General features: G+C 46.9%; 1 protein-coding gene across 3 annotated transcripts; it reads left to right on the plus strand.

Annotated features, from left to right (window-relative positions):
• The first annotated feature begins 1842 nt into the window (after positions 1-1842).
• Positions 1843-11503, plus strand: LOC120699203. 3 transcript variants are annotated; one of them, XM_039983107.1, is made up of 4 exons: positions 1843-2151; positions 5450-5818; positions 11112-11197; positions 11311-11503. In XM_039983107.1, the coding sequence occupies exons 1-3, from the start codon at positions 1986-1988 to the stop codon at positions 11189-11191; spliced, it is 615 nt and encodes a 204-aa protein (XP_039839041.1). In that variant the 5' UTR covers positions 1843-1985; the 3' UTR covers positions 11192-11197; positions 11311-11503. The 3 variants fall into 3 exon arrangements, with proteins under 3 accessions (XP_039839041.1, XP_039839040.1, XP_039839042.1); XM_039983106.1 differs by lacking the exons at positions 11112-11197; positions 11311-11503 and adding an exon at positions 10597-10999; XM_039983108.1 differs by lacking the exons at positions 1843-2151; positions 11112-11197; positions 11311-11503 and adding exons at positions 4962-5218; positions 10597-10999.
• Positions 11504-15534: the final 4031 nt, after the last annotated feature.

Raw genomic sequence — 15534 nt, forward strand, 5'->3', positions numbered from 1 at the left:
ATCTAACCAAGCAGGTCTCCTACCTGGTCCATTAGATTCTTATTACTGATAGCCAAGGTTTTTAAAACGGTAAGGCGAGGCGAGGCGATGGGCCACCGCTCGGATGCCTAGGCGGTTAAGGCGCGAGGCGAGGCGACACCTTAATTACTTCCTTGATTAGACTTTAACCTAGCAGATTTAGATAGTCACCTGTAAAAGAAAAAGAAAAGGAGAGAACTAGTGGGCCTAAAGGTGAAAAGAAGCCCATTAAATCAGCCCAACATCGGCAGCCCAAACTCTCCACTATTTATCCTAACTCAAACCTCTACCGGTTCCCATCCCCACCTCTTCCTCCTCCCCGACTCCTCCAGCCGCACCGTCGCCGCCAGCCCGCCTCTGCCTCCTCACCCGCTGCCGCCGCCCTCCTCCGCCTCCGCCGCTGCCCACCCCTGCCTCCTCCACCTCCGCAGGCAGACGGCGAGCGGCCGAGCACGGTGCGGCTAAGGCGCCGAGCTCGCTGGTGCCTGGTGCTAGGCGGGCGCATCGGCGTGCGCGGGCGCGACCACGGCTAGGCGGCGGCCGGCGGGCGGCGGCTGCGACTCGGCTAGGCGGCGGCCGGACTACGGGCAGGGGCTGCAGCTCGGCGAGCGCCGGGCGGACGGCGGCAAGGCGAGGAATGGAAAAGCAACGCGGACGCCCCAGATTTTTTCCCCCTGGGCGACGCCTTGAAAACCTTGCTAATAGCCTGTATGATAAACTGTTGCTGAATATGTCCAAGCTCATAAAGTATTGAACTGAAACTTCAAAATGAAAAATAGTATTCGTATGTCCAAAAATAATCAATCAATCTGTTGTTATGTCCACCTTAAATCCATTCTGTAATATACTCACATATACATGTCCCATTTCCATTTTGTCTTAATGGAACTATTTTCTGTATCATATGTTCAACTTAAGTTAAAAGGATTCAGAACCTCAATCAAAGTCTGGTTAGCCTTCCATTATCAATGCAAGTGAGATTGAGTGGAGTTACTTCGTAGAACCATTTTTCCTATACAAATTTTGTTATAGGCAAAATGATGGACCTTTTTAAGTCAGGGAACATGACATGGACGTTGACTGGTGACGTACCAACTGAAATATCACTGAGGCCCTGTTTAGTTCCAAAAAAAAAATTACAGTACCCGTCACATTGAATATTTGGACACATGCATGGAGCATTAAATGCAGATGAAAAAATAACTAATTACACAGTACAACTGATTAACACGAGATAAATCTTTTAAGTATCAAAACTAACAACTTTTTACCAACTAAACAGGGCCTGAATGAAAACCACTTTTTAGCAATCGTATTGAAATTTACATACCTGAGTTGAAATTGTGATCAATTTGAAAATTGAATGCTAGAGAAAAATTCCTTTTTATAAATGCATCTAAATGTTGTTGATTGTAGTTCTACCACAAGCACTAGAGCAACTCCAGCAATAGCCCCCTACTGCAGAGTTCCTACTTTCTGAGTATGGGCTTTCCCTACTTTTGGGGCTATGTTTATTGCGGCTAACTCTAGCAAAGGCCCCTACTTTTCAGCCCCTATTTCTTTTTCTTTCAATTTTAAGATACTCTCTATGTATATCTTTTGTATCACACCACTATAATTCAAGTGCAAAAATTTATAAAGCATAGTGATGAGCTCTATTCAAACTCATGATTTTAATTACAAATAATTCAAATTCAAATTCAAAATTCCAAGCAAGATATATACTTATTTCTAGCATACAACAAACTCCCAACTGCATGTTTTTGGTCTATATATGAAACTTCTATGCAGTCTTCCTATTATTTATACGCAGAATAGATTACTTCACTTGCGTTTTATCATTTGCGCAAGAATTGCACATATGAGCATCTAGGACAGTACTCTAGCAGCATTTTCAAGCGATTGCACCGCTGTCCTAGCAGAAGCTCCAAGCAAGAGTCCACCGTCCAGCTCCAGCGATTGAGAAAATGAGAGAAAAAATTCATCTTGCTGGATCATACGAAGAGGGGTCCCGCTCTGCTAGTCTGCTGTCGGCTTGGAGCTCTGGCTTGTCGGGGAGTAGCTCGAGCTTGTCCCAACCTGCGGCCTGGAGCTCGTGGGGGAGGCACGCCGTGGAGACTAGAGCAACGACAGGTAGGTAGATCTGAGCTGGGAAGTGGTGGCGGAGAGCATGCAGCAGATTGGGGATGGCGGTGAGCAGGCCACAGCCGCTGGGGGCCGGCGGCACAGCTCGGGCCGGCGGCGAGCGAACCGCAGCTCAGGGGCGGCGGTGCAGGCGCCGCAGCTCTGGCCAGCGGCGAGCGGGCCGCAGCTCGGGGATAGCGGCGCGAGCGCCGCAGCCTGGGCCGTTGGAGCTCGGCCGCGCCAGCGAAGCCGCTCGAGCTCTGCACGGTGGGGATCCGTGGAGGGGAGCAAGCTGCCGTGCGGGAGTGACAGCGACAGAGCACGCGCGGAGTAGGGGCCTCCCTAGGACCCATGGGAGAAGGGGCTGGGGGAGGGGGAAGTAGCGGCCTTTCTAGAGTAGGGACTGTAATAGAGTGTATGGTGGGGTAGATTTTTCCGTCTCCAGCTCTTGTTTTTTGAGTTGAGGGTCAAGTAGAGGTTTTTTTTTTGCTGGAGATGCTCTAATATATAGGAGACACAAATTTAAACGAAACTGCAAAGAGGCACTTATATGTGGCTCCAGATGTTCAGGTATTACGCGTTACTCTTCTGAAATATTTTTATACCCATTTACTTCTACAACTGCTGACATAATTTGTGATTCCAGCCGCCATCTTCAGAAATTAGAGGATGATGTTCCAGAAAATTAAAGGGTGATTTCAAATCAAATGAGATGGCGTGCGGCGGGGCGAGATGGCGCCGCCGATATCGCTGCTACTCCGCCGCCGCCCCGATTGCCCACGTCCTCAGCGAAGACGACGACGGGCTGCGATCCCTCGCGCTCGCCTCCTTCCTTGCGTCCGTCGCTAGGTTCGCGTCCGCCGGTCCCCAACCCGACTTGGGTCTCCTGCCTGGAGTCGATGGGGCTGACGAAGGCGACGCCCCTGAAGCAGGAGGTGGCGGGTGCTCGCCGGGATGAGTGGCGACGGCTCAACGTCCTGGAGCGCTTTGCGCGAAGACGCACTCTCACCCTAGGTGCGCTTGCGTCTCTTCGCGACCTTTGTGTAGAGAGACCCGGGGGCGAGAACGACGAGGTCGGTGACGACAATGTGGTGAAGCAGCTGGTTGTGCTCGGGGGCCGAGCACCTTCAGTGGTGTTCGGCTTGCCCAAACATTCGTCGCCGGACAAAAAAATGATCGAGAGAAGAGTTCGACATCTACCGATCCCCCAGGTGGTTGCGGTGGATTCCAATACCATTCAATTGGCTAACACACCTCTGCAATTCAATTGGAAGTCATGTGACAATGTTGGAAAAGAAGAGGTGGAGTTGAGTAGAGATCGAGCTGCCGATTTTTGTAGAGATAAGGATCTCAACCTTGCGGCATGGCGATCGGAGTCGGAGGAGCAAAAGATGGAGGGGGATGGGTCAGGAATTTGGGGAAGAAGCGAATGGGACAACTCATCCTGGGTCGTCATCCGATATGGGCCGGGCCAAATTTGGATCTGATATCCATGATTTGTTGGCCCACTCATACTCCCCCCTGCTCCATCCACACACACCGGCTGGGTGTGGATCCAGACCGCTAGGGTTTGGGACCCCGCTGCCGAGAGCTTCCCTGCTCGTGCGACCGAGGTCCGCCGCTTTGGAGCTAGAGCCAAATTCCTCAAGAGAGCTAGAGCAATCACCACTAATTCGAGATCCTTCGCGGAGGTGGCGGGTGGGAAGAACATGGATCGCCGCTATCTGGGGAACAAGGACGGACGAGATCCTCAGCGGGAGGGATGGTTCCGCGATCGCAACAACTACTTCCGTGACGGCAAAGATCTGCGAGGGGCCCGGGACAGTAGAGAGGAATTTTCCCGTTCTGGGGGTGGTAGAGATCAGCACCTTGCGGGCTCAAAGAGGCAGGGCGAAAGATGGGAACATTCGTGAAGTTCGGCAGATAACAGAAGAGGATTTGAGGCACAAGCTGAATCGAGATCAGGAAGACCGCCGCCGTGGAGTGCCCCCCTCCCCCCATTACAACCATCTAGATGGGATCAGAATCGGAGAGAGGACACCAGGCGCCTTGGCAAGGACCCAGTAGCTGAACCAACATCAGGTATGCTGTGCTATAACTGTAATCAAGTAGGACATCACAAGTCTCATTGCCCAAATCCCTCCTTCTGCTACGGATGCAAACAATCTCACCGCATTTCTTCCAAATGCCCCCTCGCAAGACCTAACAAGGGTATGAAACTTTGTGGATATGGCATGCTTGGTCAACTCTTCTACAGCTTGAATATTCTAGAGGATAAGACTTCAGAGTGAAGAGGTAGCAGAGACAGATAGGAAGATTACAGCTATTGTAACTGTTCATGAAGGGAGGCGAACTAGATTCAGGATTGCTACGGAGCTGAACTATCTGGTGGGATCTGAAATTGACCGGAATGTGAAAAGATTGTCATCCTCAGAGTTCATGATTGTAGTTCCTACCCCAGAAATTCTGAACCTCCTCAAGAGAACGGGGAAAATCAAATTCATGTGTTATGATTTGTTAGCCTCGGTGGAGGAGACTCATAGGGATCCTGAGTCTTTTGACACTCTACACACTATTTGGGTGAAAGCCTTAGGTACTCCAAAGAGTAAAATGCATGGTCGGACCTTGAACTTGGCAGCGTGTGCCATCCAGGTCCCCGTACTTTAAAAAAATGCACGTCTGGCCCACTAAACTAGGCTGTAGCTTAGACACGCATCCAATCCAGCTCCAGCGCGGCCCCGCGCGTCGACGTGGCGAACCACGCTGTACCGTCCCCTCTCTTTTTTCAAAAACACCCCCCCCGCGCCCGCTCAGCCCCATTTTCCTTCCACTGTGGATGTGTTTTTCTTTTTAATCCAAAAAACCCCTCCTTGTCTCCTCTCCTCGCCGCGAACCTGTTCCAATTCGTGGCCATCGTGAAGGGAGGAGGTTGAGTCGGTGGTGAACCCTAGCTGCAGATCGTGGGAGAAGGTCGAAGGCGATCGAAGGTGGAAGTGCCGGCGAAGTCGTCCGCCACGGCGGCGGCGACCCATGGCTCCGGGATTGCGGAGGAAGGCGGACCCTGTGCCGTCATATAGTGAGTTAATCCGCCCAAGCGCCTGTAATCGGGGATGGATTGGCTCGAGTAGTTCATCTGGGATGGTAAAAGTAGCAAAATTTGGTTTCTTGTTGCTGAATTTGGGCATTGATAGTGCGACTTAGGGTTTGGCAGGGGGTTTTGGTGGGGTTTGCGCTCGTGGTAAAAGTATCAAAATCTTGGATTTGGGCATTAACTCGTGGTATGTGCTCCATCTTTCATGTGTTGTAGGTGATAGTCCTGAAGAGTTTAGTGTCGAGGTTCATCATGGTGGAGGCTTTATCGGATTTGGGCACTTGAGGTTGTATGTGGATGGAAAGGTTAGTTGGTTTGATCATTGTGAAGCTGACAGCTGGTCAAAATTCTGGCTCGATGACATGCTTGAGAAACTTGGTTATCCAGAGACCCCAAATTTGAAATATTACTGGCTGCTACCAGGGAAGGATTTATCTGATGGGTTGAGAATTATTATTGGTGATGCAGACACCAATGTCATGTGTTCAGTGGTTGATAGGATTAAGAACTTGGTTGTGTACTTTGATGGCCTACCCAGACTTGATAAAACCAATCTTAAGTCGACAAAGAAGAATTCTACCACAGGTTTGTTCTCTAATCCCCTCTCTATCCTACAAAATACTGATAACTCTCTTTTAGAGGAAATTGCTACAAATTTTGGAGTTAGTCTGGGACATGACAACGTGGCCATTGCAAATATATCTCTGATAAAAAGCTAGAGAATTGGCTCAGGAAGCCCTACACAGAGCAGATATGAAGAGGAGAACCCAACAAGAGCATAAGAAAGAGGGGCTTGATGTACAGAGAGTAGAGGTACATGCTGCAAATTCTGAAACTGAGGCCCCCCTCCATATGAGGTGGACAGGGGGGACATAACACAAGGGGACACATGAAATTCCTCTTCTAGAATGTAAGAGGATTGGGTGGAACTGGTAGAAGAAAGCAACTTGTAGAGTTATGTCAACAACAGAATCCCCTGTTTATCTGTCACAGGAAACCATTAGAGAATCTTTCAGACCCAGGGAGCTGGACAGATTTGCTAGAGGCCTATCTTTTTTCTAGTCTTGGATTCCCCCCAATGGACACTCTAGAGGAGTGTTGGTTGGCGCTTCCAAAGATCTGGTAGAGATAGAGGAAGAGGAACATAGAGCTTTTTACCAGAGCATACAACTGAGAAACACTAAAGATGGTACTGTTTGGACTCCGATTAATGTATATGGTCCTGTGCAGGATGAAAAGAAGATTGATTTTCTGCAAGAGCTGTTGGACAAAATCAAAAGAACTCAAATCCCCTTAATAATTGGGGGAGATTTTAATTTGGTCAGAAGAACTGAAGATAAATCTTCTAGTAATGTGGACCATCGCTTCATGAACACCTTCAATGACATGATAGAAGATGCAAAGATTAGAGAACTTAGTAGAGGGGGCTGCAGGTACACCTGGACAAACAAACAATTGAACCCCATCCAAAGTGTACTGGACAAAGTATTTGTAAATAATTCTTGGGAAGACATGTTCCTACTGGTTAAAGTTCATGGCCTGCTTAGGATCGGATCTGATCATAACCCTCTCCTGGTGGACACGGGTTTGCCTGAAAGAAAATAGACCAAATACTTTAGATTTGAACCTAATTGGCTGTTACAAGATGATTTTGCCCCTTGGGTGATCTCTAAACGGCCAAAACATCTGAAGTGGGACTGCTTAGACCACTGGCATGTGTTATCATCAAAATTGAGAAGAGCTATGAGAGGGTGGGGGGCAAACTTGGACAGCGCAAGGAAAAAACACAAACAGGAGATCTTGTTGGAAATTAAGAGCTTGGAGGAAAAATCAGAATTGCTGCAATTAACAGAAGCGGAATGGAAAAAGAGATACCTACTGGAGAATGAACTCCAGGCGATCTTTGTTGCTGAAGAGTTATATTGGCAAAAGGGGGGGGGGGGGGGTTGAGAAATGGATACTAAAAGGAGACTCCAATACCTCCTTTTTCCATAAATGCACAAATGGGAGAAAATGAAAATCTATGATTACATCTTTAGAACATGAGGACAGGGTGATTGCCTATCCTGATGATCTGAAACAACACATTACAAATTATTACAAGAAGCTTTTTGGATACGAGAATACGGCTGATATACATCTAAGAGAAGAGATATGGAGTGTTGAGGAAAAGGTTAATACAACCGAAAATGAGAGACTGACCAGACCATTCACCATAGAAGAGGTTGATGTAGCTTTGAAACAGATTAAAAATGGTACAGCTCCAGGCCCCGATGGTTTGTCTATAGAATTCTTTAAACAGTTCTGACCTCAACTGAGACCTATCATTCTTGAAATGTTGAATGATCTTCATAAAGGCACACTGGATTTCTGGAGGTTGAATTATGGAGTGATTATCTTGATTCCAAAGCTGAAACTACCCAATAATATCTAACAATTTCGCCCCATTTGTCTTCTGAATTTGGTCTACAAAGTGATCACCAAAGTTTTAACCCTGAGGCTCACTGAAGTAGCTGGAAGTATAGCTGGGCAAAAAACCCGATACCCGAAGCCCGAACCCGAAAAACCCGAGCCCGAACCCGAAAAACCCGAGCCCGAAAAACCCGAACTCTAATACGGGTTCCAGCCCACGGTACCCGAAATTAATACGGGTAGTTCGGGTTTTGGGCCACGGTACCCGAAATACCCGATTTACCCAAAAAATTGGTCAGCCCATTAGCCCAAGTAAGTTGCAGCCCAGCCCACCACCACACCAAGCGTCGAGGCCCATTCTTCCCAGCCCAACACCAGCCTAACCCTAACCCCACGCCGTGCCCCCAGGCCTTACGCACACACACCAGCCCCAGTCACCCTGACTGTCCTGCCCCCCTGCCCGTGACGGCGGCCAGCGCATCTCATCCCTGCGCCGAGCAACACTGCGGCCACCGCGGCATCTCTCCTCTCCTCGCCTTGCTTCGTCTCGTCTCCAGTGGCTGGCTGTCCTGCCCCTTTCCCCTCCCCCCAGATCCCGTCCACGGCCCCCTGCCGCCCCAAAATCTGGCGCTGAGCCCACCATTGCCGGATCTCTGCCAGGACTCCGCACCCCGCCGTCGCTCGCGCTCCCGGCCCCAGTTAATTCGCGCGGCGTGTAGTTCCCTTGGTGGTCGGCTGTGACAAAGTAGTACTCGATGTACTCAGAGTGACGAACAGCAGCAGGTCTGCAAGTCTATTTTAATGCCAATACTCTGCTCCGATGTATGCTTTGTTGGCTTTCTTATGTGTGCTTGTTCATTACAATTTGCCTAATTCATTGGAAATTTGGGTTTGATGTTTCTTATTTTGAAAATCTTCTTGATTTGGATCTCCTGGCAATCAGTTTATTGAAATCGGGTAGTTTCGGGTTACCCGAACCCGAACCCGAATTTTCGGGTACCCGAAATGTCGGGTTTTGATTATTTAGGACAAATTTCGGGTAACAATTTTGGAAACCCGAAATTTTAAAAACCCGAAAACCCCGACCCAAAATTTTCGGGTTACCCGAATGCCCACCCATAGCTGGAAGAGTTATTAGTAAAAACCAAACTGCCTTTATCCCAGATAGATCTATCCTGGATGGGGTGGTGATTCTACAAGAAGTACTCCATGAGTTGAAGAGAACAAAACAGGAGGGGATCATTGTGAAACTAGACTTTGAAAAAGCCTACGATAGAGTTAGTTGGAATTTTTTGGAAGAGGTTCTAATCAGAAAAGGTTTTTTCCAGACATGGGTGGACTGGATGATGAAAGCTGTCAATGGTGGCAGGGCTGCTATTGATGTAAATGGGGAGAGAGGTGAATTCTTTAGAAGCCATAAGGGCCTGAGGCAGGGGGACCTTCTCTCTCCCTTGCTTTTTAATCTGATTGGGGATGCTTTCTTAGCAATGCTTAACTCAGCCTGCAGAAAAGGCGAGTTGGAGGGTCTGGTTCCAAATTTGGTAGAGAATGGATTATCACACCTGCAATATGCTGATAACACAGTGATTTTTATTAAGAACACCCAAAACTCGCTAAGAAACTTGAAGTTCATTCTGTTCTGTTACGAGGCAATGTCAGGAATGAAGATAAATTATGAGAAGAGTGAAGTTTTCTCTGTAGGGGTAAATGAAGCTGACCAGCTAGCAATTGCAAGTTTCTTTGGCTGCAAAGTGGGGGTGTGGCCAATGACATACTTGGGGATGCCAGTAAGCACCAGTAAAATAACCAAAGCACAGTTTAATTTTGTGGTAGAGAAAGCCAAGAGACGCCTTAGCTCCTGGAAGTGTGATGCCCTATCCTCAGGAGGGAAAGCGGTGATATTAAACTCCTGCCTTTCTAGCACACCAATGTATATGATGGGGGTTTATCTGCTATATGAGGGTAACTACCAAGCTTTAGACTCTGTCAGAAACAATTTTTTTTGGCAGGGCACAAACAAGAAGAGAAAGTACCATATGGTAAAGTGGGAAGCTCTGATCAGACCAAAAGAGTTTGGAGGTGTAGATTTCTTGGAATTAGAAGCATGAACATTTGTCTGCTGGTCAAATGGATTATAAGGTTAGAGAAGAGTGATGATAGTATCTGCATCCAGTTACTGCACAAAAAAAATATCTAGGTGATAAGTGCATATTCCAACTGACACGCAATACTGGATCACAATTTTTGAAAGGATTACTTTCAGTTAGACAATGGTGCCAGTGGGGTAGGAAGCTTCTATTCAAAGATGGGAGACGAACCAGATTTTGGGTAGACTTGTGGATCGGTGAATGTCCCTTGAGTGTAGAGTTTAACCAGCTGTTCAAATTTTGTAGAGATCCTAATATCTCGGTTAATGAGGTATGCAGTAATGGAGTTGTGCACATTGAGTTCAGGAGGTCCCTGAATGATGAGGAAATGGATGAATGGTGGCGTTTAGTAGAGTTAGTGGGATCTACGATCCTCACACTGGGAGAAGATGAAATGCGATGGATTTTAGAGAAGAAAGGCGTCTACACGACCAGATTATTATATAGGGTCATGAGTCATGACCTTTGGTGGTGTGAAGGACCGGCTGATGATGAAAATCTGGAAATGCAAAAATCTGCTGAAAATTAAGTTCTTCCTCTGGATGGCCTTCAATGACAGAATCCAATCTGCGGTTCAACTTAAAAAGAGGAAATGGTCAGGCCCGGAAGAATGTAAACTGTTTGGAGAGAAGGAAACTGTGGACCACATCATATTTGTGTGCCCAGTGGCCACCTTTATATGGACCTTTATAAAAGAATTGTGTGGCCTGCTGCATACCCCAACCTCTTGTGCAGAGCTAGCAGAGTTAGTGAAATAGCCGAGAGTGCTAAAATTTGCCTCCTTGTTCCTTTTTCTCTGTGCAGGTACACTCTGGGCAACTTGGAAGACAAGGAACAACATGGTTTTTGAAGACAAGTATACGAAGAACCCCATGGAGCTAATCTACAAGACAAGAACACTTCTCCTGAGCTGGAAGGTGCTCCTGAGGCAAAAAGACTGGGCTTCACTGGATGAGCTTCTCCAGGAGCTGCTGTCTGCCTGTGCTTAGCTCTAGCGTTTCGTTGGTTAAGCTCTCTTTTGGTTTCCTCGCTGGATAGAGTTAGCTTCCCTTGTAATATTTGACTCAGGACCATGTGCTGGTGTGAGCTATGACTTTGTGCTTAAACGTTTGCTGGTAACCCCAGCCGATCGACCGATTGTAAAACGCTATATGCTTTCTATAAAGCCGGGTGTGATGCCTTTGGTCGAAAAAAATGTTCCAAAAAATTTATCATACTCAAATGTTTCTAAAAACTCTTCTCAGTTTTTTCCCAAGTATGCACTCCACGTAAATTTTTATACTTCTCTTTTAATATCTAAGTGTATACTTTTGACGCAGGCCGGGTGGCAACCCATTCAGAGCACACAACTTATGTGAAAGGCTGTTCTATTAGAGCTACAAGATCTCATAAGAAGTGATACCAGGTATAGCAGTCCCCATTTTTTTTCATTCGCCACCTTAATATAATTCCCTGCTGCTGTCTTTATACTGCCTCCCAAAGTGAATTCAATATACCATTCTCTTTAAATTCGCGCAGGTTACTACCCTTACATCCTATCGTCGTCATGCTCCAAGGAATAACCTTTAATGGATATCAGCAAGATGTTATATTGAACTGAACTTTTCCATCCGATAACTCTAAAACTTATGAGAACATTTGTTTGAACTACTGTTATGTTGGGACCCTTATATTTTCCTATTATCGAACATCCATGTACGCATCCTATTCAGCCTCTCTTTGTCTGCAGCAGCTACTCAGCTGCTCTAAGGGAAAGTTTGCTACACGTCAGCGATCTCATAGCACGACTCATTCTAAGAATTTTTAGTGATGTGGAGGAGAGAGAGCGAGGTGAGAGAAGAAGATCGTTGTTTCGCGAGACAGTCGCCTCATAAGCTAAGTTTTATGACTATAAGACAACTAGACCACTATTTTACGAGTTTTAGTTGCCATGCAACACACAACATTTCTTTTTTTTATTTACATAAATTAAGAAAACTAAAGAGTTTCTATGAGAGAACTTATAAGACAACCTATTGTATAAGTTGTCTAATAAGTCGTCTCAAAATTACGTGTCGTGCATGAGACTACCTATTAGACAACACCAATGTACTTTTTTTTTTGCGAGAAAGAGATGCATACTATATTAAAACAGCACAACAAGCACAGTACATCTCGATCTTACAAAAAAGACCCTGAGTAAAACAGAAATTACATCAAAGCCCCTACCTCGGTCGCCGGCACCCAGGAGCTCCAACTCTCCCATCTCACCGATACAAATCGACGGCGCGGACACCAAGCAATGGTAAACCAAAAGAAATACTCGAGGGGAGGGCATCGGCTGTCGGCCCCGACGATTTGTCCCCGCATCCACCATCTTCCACCATGGATGTGAACCATCCAGCGCCCAAAGCTCGAGAGCACCGCACCAGCAAGCACAGAAAGGAGATCAGCAGCACCCCCGAAGAGGAAACCCCAGGCCAAGAGACCCGTCCGCAAGCAGGCAGACGGACCCAAACCATCCTCCAAGAACCCATGGAGCAAGCAGAGAACTCACCCGACACATCCTTGAGGAACAAAATCCACCCTGCCTCACCGCCGTCACCGACAACCGACAGGAGGAACCAAAGCCGCAAAAGAAGGAGAATCACCTCTTCAAGCTGACGATGAGCCGAATTGACAACCTCCATCCTCCGGCAAACCCTAGCCTCGCCGAACGAAGACGCCAACGAGGAAGACCTAGGCCTAGATAGACTTCTAACTACCCTATCTACAGCCGCACGACGTTTCCGCGGCCCACCCCTCCCTCCGACGCCAGGCTGGCCGCCGGAGGGAGGAGGGGCCGGCGGAAACACCGCCGGCAGCTTCTCCGCCTCGTTTTCGCCCCTTTACATTGTAGAGGAGGATAAGAACAAGTCGAGTGGAACTCGATAACACCAATGTACTTGCCCTAATGGAAATTTGAATTATAATATAACTGCTACTCTTAACAGATGCTTCCATTTGTAGCCTCCCAAATCCTTTATCAGTGAAGCAGTTATCAATAGTTTGATCTTCCGTGCAACGAAAAAATTACAATATTAGAACTGTAAACTTTGATCACTCATTATTTTGCCACTCCTATGTAGGTTCAATGGCAAAACTGAAAAGGCTAATGTTTGCGGTCCCATTTTTGCAAATTTCTCCCGTGCAACAAGCAAACTTACTTATCAGTCACATAACCCGATAAACTAAATCAAACACCGATTTCTCAAACTACACTAGACAAAGAAAATTATCAGCATTCCACGGCTTTGCGCACCGAGGCGCGCGTCATCCACTAGCAGATAGTCAACCCCCTAAAGCAAAGCACCGATCGAATTATGCTTAGTCCACCCACGAATTCCTCCCCCGCTGAGAGCTTCATGATGCAGTGCACCAAGGATATTGTACCCAGAATCTGTACTCCATAAAAATCGATGGCTGCAAATACTACTAATTGAGCATCAACCCAATCCAACGGCCCACGTTATATGGATCATCCTCAGCTTCAACGCGCTTCCACTCCATCAGTCCTCTACCCTGCGCCTGCACAACCCTCTTCTGCAGACCCCGGGCAGGGTTCGAACCCCATCTCCCGCACTCATTTTTTCCACCAAATTTCGGTATCCCTCCCGTGCGACTCCTGCGAACTGGCCGTTACACGGGCCCCCGGCTACCGCGCCTGCTGCGACCTCCGCCTGCTGCTGCAAACCCGGCCGCCAATGCTGCGGGGCCACTGCGGTGAGGCTGCCGCCTCCGGCTGTCACTGCGGTGTGCGGCCTGCGCCCGCTGCCGCGGATGTGCCTCGGGTGCGGCCTCCGCCCGGAGGCGCGGCCACTCCAGGTGCGGGGCCCGGACGCCGTCGCCGCCCTACAAGCCGGGTGCGTGAGAGGAACGCAGCCGCCGCCCACCAAGCCGACGCGCAGGTGAGGGACGCCACCCCCGCCCAACAAGCCGGGTGCGGGAGAGGGACGCCGTGCCCTGCCTCAACGCGCGGCGGAGACGGCGGGCTGGGATCCGCAACCCAATCCCCTAAGCCTACTGTGAGGATGACTAGCATTTTGTCCTCATCTGCTTTCATATTTTTCTGTTACTGGTAATAGGGATTCATATCTTTCTTGATTCTGCTTCATGATTTTACTCCTATTGGGGAATATTTTTCTCATTCTGCTTCATGATTTCACTACTATTATTATTTGATTTTTGTTATTTCATTCTGCTTCATGATTATTCTTGTTTTCACTATAGTATGATGATGATTTGTAGCTCCCATAGTGCGGAAGTGTCTCTCTGGTACCATGTAATGAATGTCTCAGTATATATATAATTTTGATCTAATGAGACTTTGTTATCACTCTGGTTTGCACTGTGATTTGTCTCTTCATATCATAGAATGTTTCTTCAGGTGAGCACATGCGCTCATATTCGATTTGTATGTATAGATGTGCCGGACAATATCATTTGTATTTTTAAATTGCTTACCTCTGTGATGTTTGCAGACAACTAGGTGCACATCAGTTCACATTTTTGCAGAAGAGGTATTGCACAAACAGAAAATTCTTTTTAACTTGCCTCTTCCAGTTTTCACATTATGGATTACATCTGGGTGCACCAATCATTGTTATTTCACTTTCGCATTATGAGTTGGTGAGAATTTGATGGTTGGAATTCAGGCCATAATCTATTGTTGTGTGGCAGCAGTCCCCCCTGAAGATAGCACACAACTCCATCTTGCCGCACCCCACACCTTCATGGTCTATCGATCTGCATGACTGCATCTCCCACGCCAAGGTATTCCTAATCTCAGAATAATTTTCTCACCACTTCGTGCAGAATTATGGAAGGAAGAAAGAACAAAAGAATGACATTCAGAGCAACCAGTGAGTAAGCATAATTGGTGAGCCAGATACCATTCTGTATTCTCGTTTACCATATTGATTTTTTGCTTTTCATTTGCTGTGAAATGCCCTGAATAAAAGCGTGAGGCTGAATACTTACTGACTTTTGGATTTAGCTTGCAGTTACTGAGTCTGAATACTTACTGACTTTTGGTTTAGTTCCGATCAGCTACCGGTTCATATGCTGTGAACCCAGTGAGTCGGTTTTAAGTGTTTTTATCTATGCCTGTCCATGTACATTCTAGGAATCAAAGATTGATTACTAGCATTATTTATATACATGTTGGATGGTGACATTTCTCTAGCTGTTAATTTATGTACTTGTAGCAATGGTGCTAGCAGAATTTGCCTATATAACCGAGCTTAGGAACCATGGCTGGTTTGCACTCTGATAGCGTAACCACTTGGATCAAAGATTGATTACTAGACCCATTTAGAAATAGCAGTTTAAATTGATCATCCAGCTTATGTACTTATGTCATAATCTTTCTTTTATGTGACATCACATTGGTGATTTATCTTTTGTAATCATGGTTGCATGGAGAGAACTCCAAGGTTTAGGTTGTAACTGTTGTCCTTAAAGTGATTTTGAATGACATTCTTGCAGGTTAACCATATAAAAGATAAAGTTCCTGCTAACTCCTTGGAGCAAAACATGATGCCCGCATTGCTATGGACCTGGTTCGCGTTCTCTTACACTAGTGAACTTATATGCGGTACTTTTTGAAAGAAAATGTGTGTGCACCCGCTCAACTTGGAATTGCAATTTGAAACAGTGGCACTGAGCATGTCCATGCATGTGACGTTAGTTCCATTTAATTTATCAACATATCCTATTGACATC

This window comes from Panicum virgatum, chromosome 3K (assembly GCF_016808335.1).
Source record: "Panicum virgatum strain AP13 chromosome 3K, P.virgatum_v5, whole genome shotgun sequence".
In the NCBI taxonomy this organism is placed as follows: Eukaryota; Viridiplantae; Streptophyta; class Magnoliopsida; order Poales; family Poaceae; genus Panicum; species Panicum virgatum.